At 47.5% G+C, this 12,002-nt stretch overlaps 2 protein-coding genes across 2 annotated transcripts in view; one reads left to right on the forward strand and one right to left on the reverse strand.

Moving 5' to 3' along the window:
* The window catches only part of tmem47 (transmembrane protein 47), a 12,323-nt gene extending 2,277 nt beyond the window's left edge, over positions 1 to 10,046 (forward strand). Inside the window, exons 2-3 of the mRNA XM_084309909.1 lie at positions 2,522 to 2,662; positions 7,544 to 10,046. Coding sequence (XP_084166035.1) covers positions 2,522 to 2,662; positions 7,544 to 7,722 — 320 coding nt within the window. The 3' untranslated portion in view covers positions 7,723 to 10,046. The remainder of the gene's footprint in view (positions 1 to 2,521; positions 2,663 to 7,543) is intronic.
* A 793-nt stretch (positions 10,047 to 10,839) lies between these two features.
* Positions 10,840 to 12,002, reverse strand: part of tab3 (TGF-beta activated kinase 1 (MAP3K7) binding protein 3) — a 97,258-nt gene continuing 96,095 nt past the window's right edge. The window contains exon 7 of the mRNA XM_084310908.1: positions 10,840 to 11,846. Within this exon, the coding sequence (XP_084167034.1) occupies positions 11,695 to 11,846 (152 nt within the window). The 3' untranslated portion in view covers positions 10,840 to 11,694. The remainder of the gene's footprint in view (positions 11,847 to 12,002) is intronic.

The following is a 12,002-nucleotide window of genomic DNA, read 5'->3' on the forward strand; positions in this document are numbered from 1 at the left end:
ATTCATCCCCCCTCTCCCTACCGCTCTCACTTTCCTCTCCTGTCAACAGTGTCAACATGGCTCTCTCTAGTAGCCTCGTTTTAGCGACTCGTGTCACTCATTATCTTTTATCGTAATTTCCTCCCCCCAGGCTCGGACTGGCCATCGGGAGCACCGGGAGTTTTCCCAGTGGCCTGGCCTGCGCAGATAAAAATAAATGCCCGCAGTCAGGCCACTGAACTTAGAAGCAGGCCAGGCCAGTGTCTCTAGTTGCGGCGGCGCAATAGTTAGATAACCTAGGTGGGGGGGGGGGGGGGGGGGGGGGGGGGGGGGGCGGCTGAGTGGAGCAGTGGGCAAGGCGCTCGCCACTAACGCAGGCGATGCTGGTATCGAGCCCAGCTCTCGCCGTTGCTACCGGCCTGGCCGGCCGTCATACTAATACAATTGGCAGTGTTAGAGGGTGGGAAAGCCGGAGGGTGGGGATTGGACGTTGTGGACAGCGACTCCTACAGGTCGGTTGGGTGACGCCGGTACGGCGGAAACAGGAAGTATCGGGGGCAGCGTGAGCCTCCCACGCGTTACTCCTCGCCACTGAGAGTTCGAGCTGTTGCGTTGAAAAGATGCGACAGGCTGCCTCATCGTGTACCGGAGGGGACGCGTCTATACTTCCCACAAGCAAGTTGTCCTTCCGCGTTCCCGTTTTGCGCTCTGATTGGCCACGCACGTTTCTGGTCATGTGACATGTGCGCCCAATCGCATGACGAGCAGTGTCTTAGCCCATTTCCGCGTCGAACAGCCTGCAAACGACCTAACGCCTAGTTTATCACTGGTTAAGCTTAGGTGACTCGCAGTTGGTTAAGGTTAGAGTTCGGGGCCATTTGCTCTTTCCTTTGGTCGCCACGCGTTTGAAGACAGGGTTCTCCACCTCGCCTCCGTTGGGCTCAGCAGGCTCCGTCTCCCCCGGTGCCACCTCCCCGGGGCTCTGCGCGCTGCTCTCCGGGCAGGTCCGCTTGCACGCCAGCAGCAGCGCGTCGGCGTGGTCGGTGCCCCGCTTCCTCTTGACGCGCAGGATCGTCGTGTTGGGGTCCATGTCGCTCTTTTGATGGTAGGAGTAGCTTTAGCTCCCGTTGGCCTAGCCTTTAGCCACGCGGTGCTCCCGGTGCTAACCTAGCCTATAGCCTACTTCAGCTAAACTTGCTACCCTTATTATTTCGCCCCTGCGTGATCTGGGCCCATAACCTGTTGACAGAGTCAGCTATGGGGCGACAATAATATGTTCATGAGACATGGTTTCTTCACTTAGCCATTAAACGGCGTGGTTTATTATCACGTTGCACCCAACAGTACATGAGAGTCCTTCTCTTGTGAGAGCGACGGAGGAAGAGACAGAGGGGGAGTCAACATCTCCTTTTATACCTCTTACCTGGCGGCAGCATTAGCAGCTCCGCCTATAGCGCCCTCTTGTGGAAACAGTTAGACAGTTACATGCAATCGTACACGTCGCATAACTTTAACATTTTGAACAACTGGGCTCTAGGAGACCACTATCTCTCTCTCTCTCTCTCTCTCTCTCTCTCTCTCTCTCTCGCTCACACACACAAAGGGAGCCGCATGTGATTGGTGGAGGCGGGACCAGGCCATTAGAACTAACCTAAAGATAAAGACTGGTAAAGCACTACGGCCGAAAGTGTATGTGGTAGAATTTCCGGTGTATGTACTTCCCCTGGAAGCTGCCTCCGAACGGACCAAACCTTTCCCGAATCCTGTCGGCACACAAGCTAGAACGTCCCGGTCATGTAGTAAATTCTTCAGGCAAAGCCGTTGCAGTGGCTTAAACAAGGAAATATTGTGCACTTCACACGTTTCTATAATTGTTTTGTCGAAACCGGAAAGCCTGTAGCCGGTACTTCCTGTACTTCCGTTTGCACACTTTAGGAGGCATAGCTTTACCAGCCTACATTACAACTGATTGACAGCGGAGACGGCGAATGGAATGGCAGATGGCACTTCTGCAGAATGACAGGGAGAGACAGAGCGAAAGACAAAAAATGTCAAGCATAACATGCGCTTACATTTCTAAAATTCCTGCACCAGAATGCAGGAAATTAAGTCTTTGTAACAAAAAATGGTCCTGGTGGGGGACCCCCAGACCCCCTGCTTAAAAGGTGGCCTGACTGGGGCTATATTTCCTGGCCTGAATGATTTGCCCAGTCCGGCCCTGCCTCCCCCTACTGGGGTTCCAGTTAGGATGAGAGAGAGAGAGAGAAGAATATAGAAAAACAAGAGAGCTATTTTGCAGTCACTGTAATCTCTGGTTCTGAGTGTTTTTGGAATGAAACGCTGAGAATTCTGCTGTCGCTGACTTGACAACAACAGAGGGGAAAGAATACCTCCGATCGTTTTAGCGACCCGTGTCACTCGCTATCTCACTGTGATTTCATGCCTGTGCTGAGCTCCCTCCGCTAGCCCCCCCCCCCTCCCCTCCCTGTGCTCCCTCTGCTAACACCCCCCTCCCTGTGTCTGTGTGTGTTTTTGTTCTAAGACTGGCAGATAGCCACGCTGGCCCTGCTGCTGGGCGGAGCGTTCCTCATCCTCCTCTCCTTCCTGGTGGCTCTGTTCTCACTGTGCTGGGGCTCCAGGAGCCGCTGTTACAAGCCTGTGGCCATCATGCTGTTCGCTGCAGGTACACACACACGCACACACACACGCACACACACACAACACGCACACACACACAACACACACGCGCACACACATTCAAATTCACAAAGTCATGCCTAACCCTAACACTAGCCTCAAAGGCCTCATGGCCGGCACAGAGAGACTCAAAAGGAGCTTCTATCCCCAGGCCACCAGGCCACTCAATGTGGACTCACTGTAACATTGATTGATTGATTGAAAACTTTATTAAGAGATTTCAGAATGGATGGCGGCTGGGTAGCGCAGCTGACTAAGCGCCTGCCTACCACCGCAGAGACACTGGTATCGAATCCAGCTGTCAGCGGTACCTCCGGCTTGGTCGGTCGTCCATACTAACACAATTGGCAGTGTTAGCGGGTGGGAAGCCGGCGGGGTGTGTATCCTGGTCATTGTAAACAGCGACTCCTACAGGTCGGTCGGGGCGCCTGCTCAGCGAGGAAGGGAACTGGGGGATGTAGTGTGATCCTCCCATGCGTTACGCTCCCCCAGTGAGAGTCCTCGCTGTCGGGTGAAAAGAAGTGGCTGGCTGACTCCACATGTATCGGAGGTGACATGTGATAGTATCTATCAACCCTCCCTAGACCGGCAAGTGGGGGGAAAGTGTGCGCAACGACCAGGAAGGGAATTGGCATAATGACTAAATTGGGATGGGAGAAAAATACAGAAAAAAGGGGGAGAAAAGGTAGATAAAAAAAAGAGATTTCAGAATGGGTACAATACAGTACGGACATTTATATGACATACAAGACATACAAATATACAGTACTGTGTAACAAGTTAACAACATTAATTCATCCATTCTACACTCACAACATCTACATACACACACTCACTTTAAACATTACACCATATTTTATCGATTTATTCCTAAAGGATTTGCACTACCTCTTCTACCTAATTTTTGGGCATTTTGTTTTGGCATTCTGTACATTTTAGTTTTGTATAATTGGATATTTTGTTTGGTCTTAATTATTTTACCTTTTACTGTATGAAGCACAATTTCAGTAAGGGTCATACAGAGCCAAGCACTTAGCTATAATGTACATGTACCTTATATATGTGACAAATCAAACAAAACCTGAAACTTTTTTTTTTAACCCAGGCCCTATTGAAACATCGTCTGGCATGATGTTAAGAAACGTAGCACTGATGTGAAAAACTGTGATTTTATGTCTGCTCATTTTACCCTTGCTATTATTTTACTTCTTTTTACTTTTATCTTCACGCCCCACTATCCGCTGGGTGCATACTATAACCTTTATCATGTTTTGTAACAGATTACAGCAATTCAAGAAGCCTATTGGAACATGAGGTTCTGATGATTTGATTTAATATATCTGCATTATTTTATCGCACTTTATGCTTTGCTCTTGCCGCTTGTTTTACACTGATTGTATGTCTTATTTCTTACTGATGTAAAGCTGATGTAAAACTGATGTACTTTGAAGTGCAATCCCCTGTATGAAAGGTGCTATACAAATAAAGTTATTATTATTATTATTATTATTATTATTATTATTATTATTATTATTATTATTATTATTATTATACCAAAACAGGAAACTCACAGTATAATCAGATGTGGCTTCATATGTTCTACTAGTTGTGTTACTAGTTACGCTGCTGGCCAGTATGACTACAACCATACTGTCTTTACACCTGTACCACTGTACATATTATACTACAACTCTGTACAGACATCTGATTAGCACTACACTCAGTAGTACTAATTTGTATATTTTGTACCCAGTTTAATCACCTGTACATTGTATATTACTGCTACATTTTGCATTCTGGTTGGATGCCAAACTTCTGAATATGTTCTACTGAGGAAATGGTTGCAAACATCGTATCAAGAGTAATAATGGGTTAAATAGGCCAGTTTTGCATGCAACTGGGCATCTTAGATAGTCTATGAAACTCATTGAAAATGGTTGATACAGTGTATTATTTGCAACCGTCTCCTCTGTCCCTCAGGGTTCTCTAGGCTAAAACACTTGCCCCATGTGGATTGAATTGGAGTCCGGTGAGAGGATGCAGAGCTACATTTCTTAATACTAAAGCAATCACTGGCCTGTACAAGTCAACAACACCATGCCAGACAATGTGTAAATAGGGTCTGGAATAAAGAAAAGAAAAGAAAAAAGAAACGTGAACCCATCCTTTAACCAGTAACCTGAGAATATGATTTTCCCCGTTCCGCTCCTCCCAACTGGTCTGTGTTCCGATGTGTTCCTATTGGTCGTCTAAGAAGCCAAGCACACACACATACAGACACGCACACATTTTCTGTATTTTACAGTCAAAGCAGTCATTGTCTGGCATAAGGTGTTGATTTAATCATATAAGACTGAGATACCTCTTCCTGTGTTGATTTAATCCTATCTATTGATAAGACTGAGATACCTCTTCCTGTGTTGATTTAATCCTATCTATTGATAAGACTGAGATACCTCTTCCTGTGTTGATTTTTAATCCTATCTATTGATAAGACTGATACCTTTTCCTGTTGATTTAATCCTATCTATTGATAAAACGGAGATACCTCTTCCTGTGTTGATTATAGTGAGTAAATCAGTTCCCCCAGCCACATTTGTTTTGGGGAATTAACTGAAAATGAATAGAAAATTAATCGAATCGAATCGTGGTCAAATGAAGAGATTTCATGATGCATTGAATCGTTGCCTGAATAATCGTAATCGAAATTAATCGTTGTGAGGTCGCATCGTTACACCCCTACTATCTATTGATAAGACGGAGATACCTCTTCCTGTGTTGATTTAATCCTATCTATTGATAAGACGGAGATACCTCTTCCTGTGTTGATTTAATCCTATCTATTGATAAGACGGAGATACCTCTTCCTGTGTTGATTTAATCCTATCTATTGATAAGACGGAGATACCTCTTCCTGTTGATTTAATCATATATATTGATAAGACTGAGATACCTCTTCCTGTGTTGATTTAATCCCATCTATTGATAAGACTGAGATACCTCTTCCTGTGTTGATTTAATCCCATCTATTGATAAGACTGAGATACCTCTTCCTGTGTTGATTTAATCCCATCTATTGATAAAACTGAGATACCTCTTCCTGTGTTGATTTAATCCTATCTATTGATAAGACTGAGATACCTCTTCCTGTGTTGATTTAATCCCATCTATTGATAAGACTGAGATACCTCTTCCTGTGTTGATTTAATCCTATCTATTGATAAGACTGAGATACCTCTTCCTGTGTTGATTTAATCCTATCTATTGATAAGACTGAGATACCTCTTCCTGTGTTGATTTAATCCCATCTATTGATAAGACTGAGATACCTCTTCCTGTGTTGATTTAATCCTATCTATTGATAAGACTGAGATACCTCTTCCTGTGTTGATTTAATCCTATCTATTGATAAGACGGAGATACCTCTTCCTGTGTTGATTTAATCCTATCTATTGATAAGACGGAGATACCTCTTCCTGTGTTGATTTAATCCCATCTATTGATAAGACTGAGATACCTCTTCCTGTGTTGATTTAATCCTATCTATTGATAAGACGGAGATACCTCTTCCTGTGTTGATTTAATCCTATCTATTAGGGGTGTAACGATGCGACCTCACAACGATTCATTTCGATTACGATTATTCAGGCAACGATTCAATGCATCATGAAATCTCTTCATTTGACCACGATTCGATTCGATTCGATTAATCTTCTATCAGTTAATTCCCCAAACATTTTTGAATACACAAATGTGGCTGGGGGAACTGATTCACTCAGCATGAATGGACTATAGGTCAATAAAAACAAAACAAAAAAAGAAAAACAATATATATATTTTTTTTAATTTCGATTAATTTCGATTATAATCGATTCTAACATTTTCAAATCGATGCCGTTGAATGGTTACAATAGAATGGATGCATCGTTACACCCCTACTATCTATTGATAAGACTGACCCCTCTCCCTCTCATCTCCACAGTGGTGTTCCAGACCTGCAGCCTGGTCCTGTACTGACCCCTCTCCCTCTCATCTCCACAGTGGTGTTCCAGACCTGCAGCCTGGTCCTGTACTGACCCCTCTCCCTCTCATCTCCACAGTGGTGTTCCAGACCTGCAGCCTGGTCCTGTACTGACCCCTCTCCCTCTCATCTCCACAGTGGTGTTCCAGACCTGCAGCCTGGTCCTGTACTGACCCCTCTCCCTCTCATCTCCACAGTGGTGTTCCAGACCTGCAGCCTGGTCCTGTACTGACACCTCTCCCTCTCATCTCCACAGTGGTGTTCCAGACCTGCAGCCTGGTCCTGTACTGACACCTCTCCCTCTCGTCTCCACAGTGGTGTTCCAGACCTGCAGCCTGGTCCTGTACTGACCCCTCTCCCTCTCATCTCCACAGTGGTGTTCCAGACCTGCAGCCTGGTCCTGTACTGACACCTCTCCCTCTCGTCTCCACAGTGGTGTTCCAGACCTGCAGCCTGGTCCTGTACTGACACCTCTCCCTCTCATCTCCACAGTGGTGTTCCAGACCTGCAGCCTGGTCCTGTACTGACACCTCTCCCTCTCATCTCCACAGTGGTGTTCCAGACCTGCAGCCTGGTCCTGTACTGACACCTCTCCCTCTCGTCTCCACAGTGGTGTTCCAGACCTGCAGCCTGGTCCTGTACTGACCCCTCTCCCTCTCATCTCCACAGTGGTGTTCCAGACCTGCAGCCTGGTCCTGTACTGACACCTCTCCCTCTCATCTCCACAGTGGTGTTCCAGACCTGCAGCCTGGTCCTGTACTGACCCCTCTCCCTCTCATCTCCACAGTGGTGTTCCAGACCTGCAGCCTGGTCCTGTACTGACCCCTCTCCCTCTCATCTCCACAGTGGTGTTCCAGACCTGCAGCCTGCTCCTGTTCCCCATCAAGTTCATCGAGTCGGTCAGCCTGAGGGTTTACCACGAGTTCAACTGGGGCTACGGCCTGGCCTGGGGCTCCACCATCTTCTCGTTCGGCGGAGCCCTGCTCTACTGCCTCAACCCCAAGAACTACGAAGACTACTACTGAGAAGAGTGGGGGGCGACGAGAGAGGAGCGACGCCGCGGTGGACCTCCAGACTCCCAGCGGGGGGGCTCTCTCTCTCACTCTCCGTCTCTCTGCAATAGCGACTTTTGAGTCTGGTCATAGGAGAACTGGAAAAACCAAAACTGTCAAACCCGATGCACAACAAGACTGGAGAAAGAGAAAACATGCCCTTATTGTCATTTTTGGAAAAAGACCACAACACACACTGAACCATCCCAGGCGGTAGGTTCACTTTGAACTGAAAAAAGGAACTGTTTGACTTGGATGCTGTGAGCTTACTGCTTTTTGAAGTCTCTCCTCATTTATTGGACTGAAGCTGCATGGGGCTCTAGCGGAGAGTGAATTCCTGCAACAATCAATAACGATGAGATTTAATCTGTGGACAGAATGTCATGAGTCAAAAGAAAATAAGCTGGTATATAGTATATACCCCTTTAAATGAAACAAACCCCAGCCGGTCTTTATTCTTGGCACAAAATCCTGCGGGAACAGATGGGAATCGCTGACCCCATACCGGGGACAAGCCGGCGGTACAAATTGACCAATCACGGGGGTGACGAGCGAGTGATGTAGACTCTTGACCATCCGGGCGGCAGAGGGATCCAGAGAGAGAGAGAGAGGAAGAGATCCCATTGAAGAGATATCCTGAGGATGAAAACAACAAAGAACCGGCCCACGGAAGACGAGGCACACCAAAGGAAACGTCTTGCATGTCCCCCCGGAGCAGACAGGCAGACATCTGGCCCCCCCCCCGCAGTACTGTTGTTGTTGTTGTGTGTTCTGTGTTGGTCAAAGTATATATATATATATATATATTAGAATGAAGTGATGTAGTAGTGGACTGGCAGGTTACTTCTTTTAACCTAATCATTTAGACCGAACAAAATGGAACATTCATTAGTAAAAAGAAAGACAAAAAAATGGAAGAAAATCCACCAGATATCCGCCACGTGAACCATGACGTTGTGATCATATCAGTGAGAACACACGCAGCCGAGCTCGTCTGTGACCATGTGACTGGTTAATGAATAGCTAGATCCAGCCAGACACACACACACACACACACACACACACACACACACACAAACCTAGACACCAGAGCACCACATTGATATCATCGTAGACCTTTGGCCAACTTGGAAGGCGATAATCAGCACTTGTAGGATATGTCACCGTCTCGGTCCGCGCACAGTACTTTCCAAAATGCCAATTAATTTCAAGTAGAGCAGCGAGAAGGAAGCAGGCAGATGACCGGTGGGTCCGTGTGCGTGGAGCTCAGTCTGGCCTCCGCTCTCTCCCAGCATGTGCTCCATGCTCCGTCCTCCTGATGCCCCCCGCTCTCTGGGAATCTATCCGTAGACGCCATTAACCCTTTCACTGCCACACGACGGTTAACCCCTTTACTATCACACAACCGACGGTCGAGGGTAGTGATGCACGATATATCGGCCGCCGATATGGCAGTTTTTTTTTTACACATTGGCATCGGTCCGATATCAAGATAGGGCCGATATGGGCCTTAAATAGTTTCAAAATATCAGTCATTTCTGAAAATAAGTTACAAAAGTAAAAAGAAAATGCGTTTTTGAAAATAGCTCTTTATTTGATTCATATAAGAAAGTGTTTTCTATAGAGATATCGACATCGGTAAATATCGGTATCGGCCAGAACAGCAATATTAATATCGGTCATTGGTATCGGCCACAATTTTCACATCGGTGCATCACTAGTAAAGGGTTAACCTTCTGTCGCGTGGCAGTGAAAGGGTTAACCTTCTGTGTGTGGCGCCGCAGTGAAAGGCTTAACCGTTTTTGGTAGTGCGGCGGTGAAAGGGTTAAGAATATAACGCTTGGCAGATAGTAGAGCTTCTGTAAAATAACTGAATATTAGGAGTAGCTCCAAACCAGGTAGACTTAGTCAATGTCAGTGATATAGAGACTAGGCAACGCTCGAGTGCTTTGCGTTTGTGTGTGAGCTGAGCAATGAGGTATGTGAATCGGGGGTGTGTGTGTGCGTGCGTGTGTGTGTGTGCGTGTGCGCGTGCGTGTGTATGTACGAGTGTAAACATCATTTGCTGCTCTGTGTCTGATGCCCGTTGAGTTTGTTGTCGACTAACAATATGGTAATAATAAACATGTAATGAAAGAAACGCTTTGTGCCGTTCATTTGGGAAGACGAGCTTCCTCCTCCCGACAGTGATGAAGAAGAGGAGCTTTCTCCTCCCGACAGTGATGAAGAGGAGCTTCCTCCTCCCGACACCAACGAAGAAGAGGAGCTTCCTCCTCCCGACACCAACGAAGAAGAGGAGCTTCCTCCTCCCGACACCAACGAAGAAGAGGAGCTTCCTCCTCCCAACACCGACGAAGAAGAGGAGCTTCCTCCTCCCGACAGTGATGAAGAAGAGGAGCTTCCTCCTCCCGACACCAACGAAGAAGAGGAGCTTCCTCCTCCCGACACCAACGAAGAAGAGGAGCTTCCTCCCGACAGTGATGAAGAAGAGGAGCTTCCTCCTCCCGACACCGACGAAGAAGAGGAGCTTCCTCCCGACACCAACGAAGAAGAGGAGCTTCCTCCCGACAGTGATGAAGAAGAGGAGCTTCCTCCTCCCGACACCAACGAAGAAGAGGAGCTTCCTCCCGACACCAACGAAGAAGAGGAGCTTCCTCCCGACACCGACGAAGAAGAGGAGCTTCCTCCCGACAGTGATGAAGAAGAGGAGCTTCCTCCTCCCGACACCAACGAAGAAGAGGAGCTTCCTCCCGACACCGACGAAGAAGAGGAGCTTCCTCCCGACAGTGATGAAGAAGAGGAGCTTCCTCCTCCCGACACCAACGAAGAAGAGGAGCTTCCTCCCGACACCAACGAAGAAGAGGAGCTTCCTCCCGACACCGACGAAGAAGAGGAGCTTCCTCCTCCCGACACCAACGAAGAAGAGGAGCTTCCTCCCGACACCGACGAAGAAGAGGAGCTTCCTCCTCCCGACACCAACGAAGAAGAGGAGCTTCCTCCCGACACCGACGAAGAAGAGGAGCTTCCTCCTCCCGACACCAACGAAGAAGAGGAGCTTCCTCCCGACACCGACGAAGAAGAGGAGCTTCCTCCCGACAGCGATAAAAGAAGGAACATGAAAGGACGCCAGGTTGGCCAAGTCACATGATCAGCTCCTTTATTTAAGTACAGCAACTCGAGGCGTTTGCACGGGAATTCAACATCTTTTTTTTGAACACGGAATACAGTGTGGCATCATGATATTTATGCATAAAAGTACCAGGAATATATTTCATATGAGAGTCTCGGTAGTGTTCCTTCATTCAATGAAAGGAGCTCTTGCATAGAGCCAGATACAGTGTACAGTCTACATAATGCATTAGTCAGACCCTATATACCATGTCATTCACCGTCCCATGGACAAGTCACACAGTTCCTTGTTAAAGGGGAAGTGCCTCCATTTTATTCATCTTCTTACTTGAGGAATGGGTGCAGTCGTGTAAACAGGGGCAGTCATCTCATCCTGCACGGAATGTTCGCTCGGTAAACCAAAAAAAAAAAAAAAAAAACTCGTCCTTCTCCCCGGAACTCCTTCTCGTTCGTTCGTTGCAGCCGTTCTGAAGCCACGCCCACTCGCCGTTCAGTTTCGCAGCTCGTCACTCCCTTTTTTTTTTTATTCTTTTATTTATTTTTTTATATTTATGCATCGTCATGGGAACTGTCCCTGCCAATGGAAATAAGGGTCAAAGTGCATGGAGGAGGTTCCTGTAAAAGGAGTAGGCGGTCGCAAAAAAAGGGATATTGGCTCTTCCTCAGCAGGTAGGAGGGGCTTATACATAGACAGACAAGGGGGACGGGGGGGGAGGGGCTCTAGGCACGGGCAGGACATTTCGCTAGGAGCCTGGGAATTTAAAGGGGAGGGGCTTACGCTATACCATGATTGGCAGGGGGGGGGGGGGGGGGGGCTCAGGTGTGACGCGGCATCTCGCACTGTTCACAGCGGTTGAGTGCAGGGTGGTTGAGGAAGGTGCAGCTCTCACAGTTCCACTGGGCGCCCTCGAAGTCCTCGTCCCTCTGGGGGCTGGGGGCCGCCGCCGGCTTGGAGCCCGGCTCCCCTTCTGAGAGGAGGAGCGGAGAACAGGAGACTCGTCAGGGTCATATTGCACTCGGGGTTCCCACAGACATTGCAACATTTAAATCAAGGACTTTCCTAAGCACTATTTTTCATTTTAACTCTTTCAGTGCCACTCACGAGATTTCTCGTGTTTTTTTTA

Source organism: Notolepis coatsorum (genome assembly GCF_963971535.1).
Source record: "Notolepis coatsorum genome assembly, chromosome: 3".
NCBI classification, from domain to species: Eukaryota; Metazoa; Chordata; class Actinopteri; order Aulopiformes; family Paralepididae; genus Notolepis; species Notolepis coatsorum.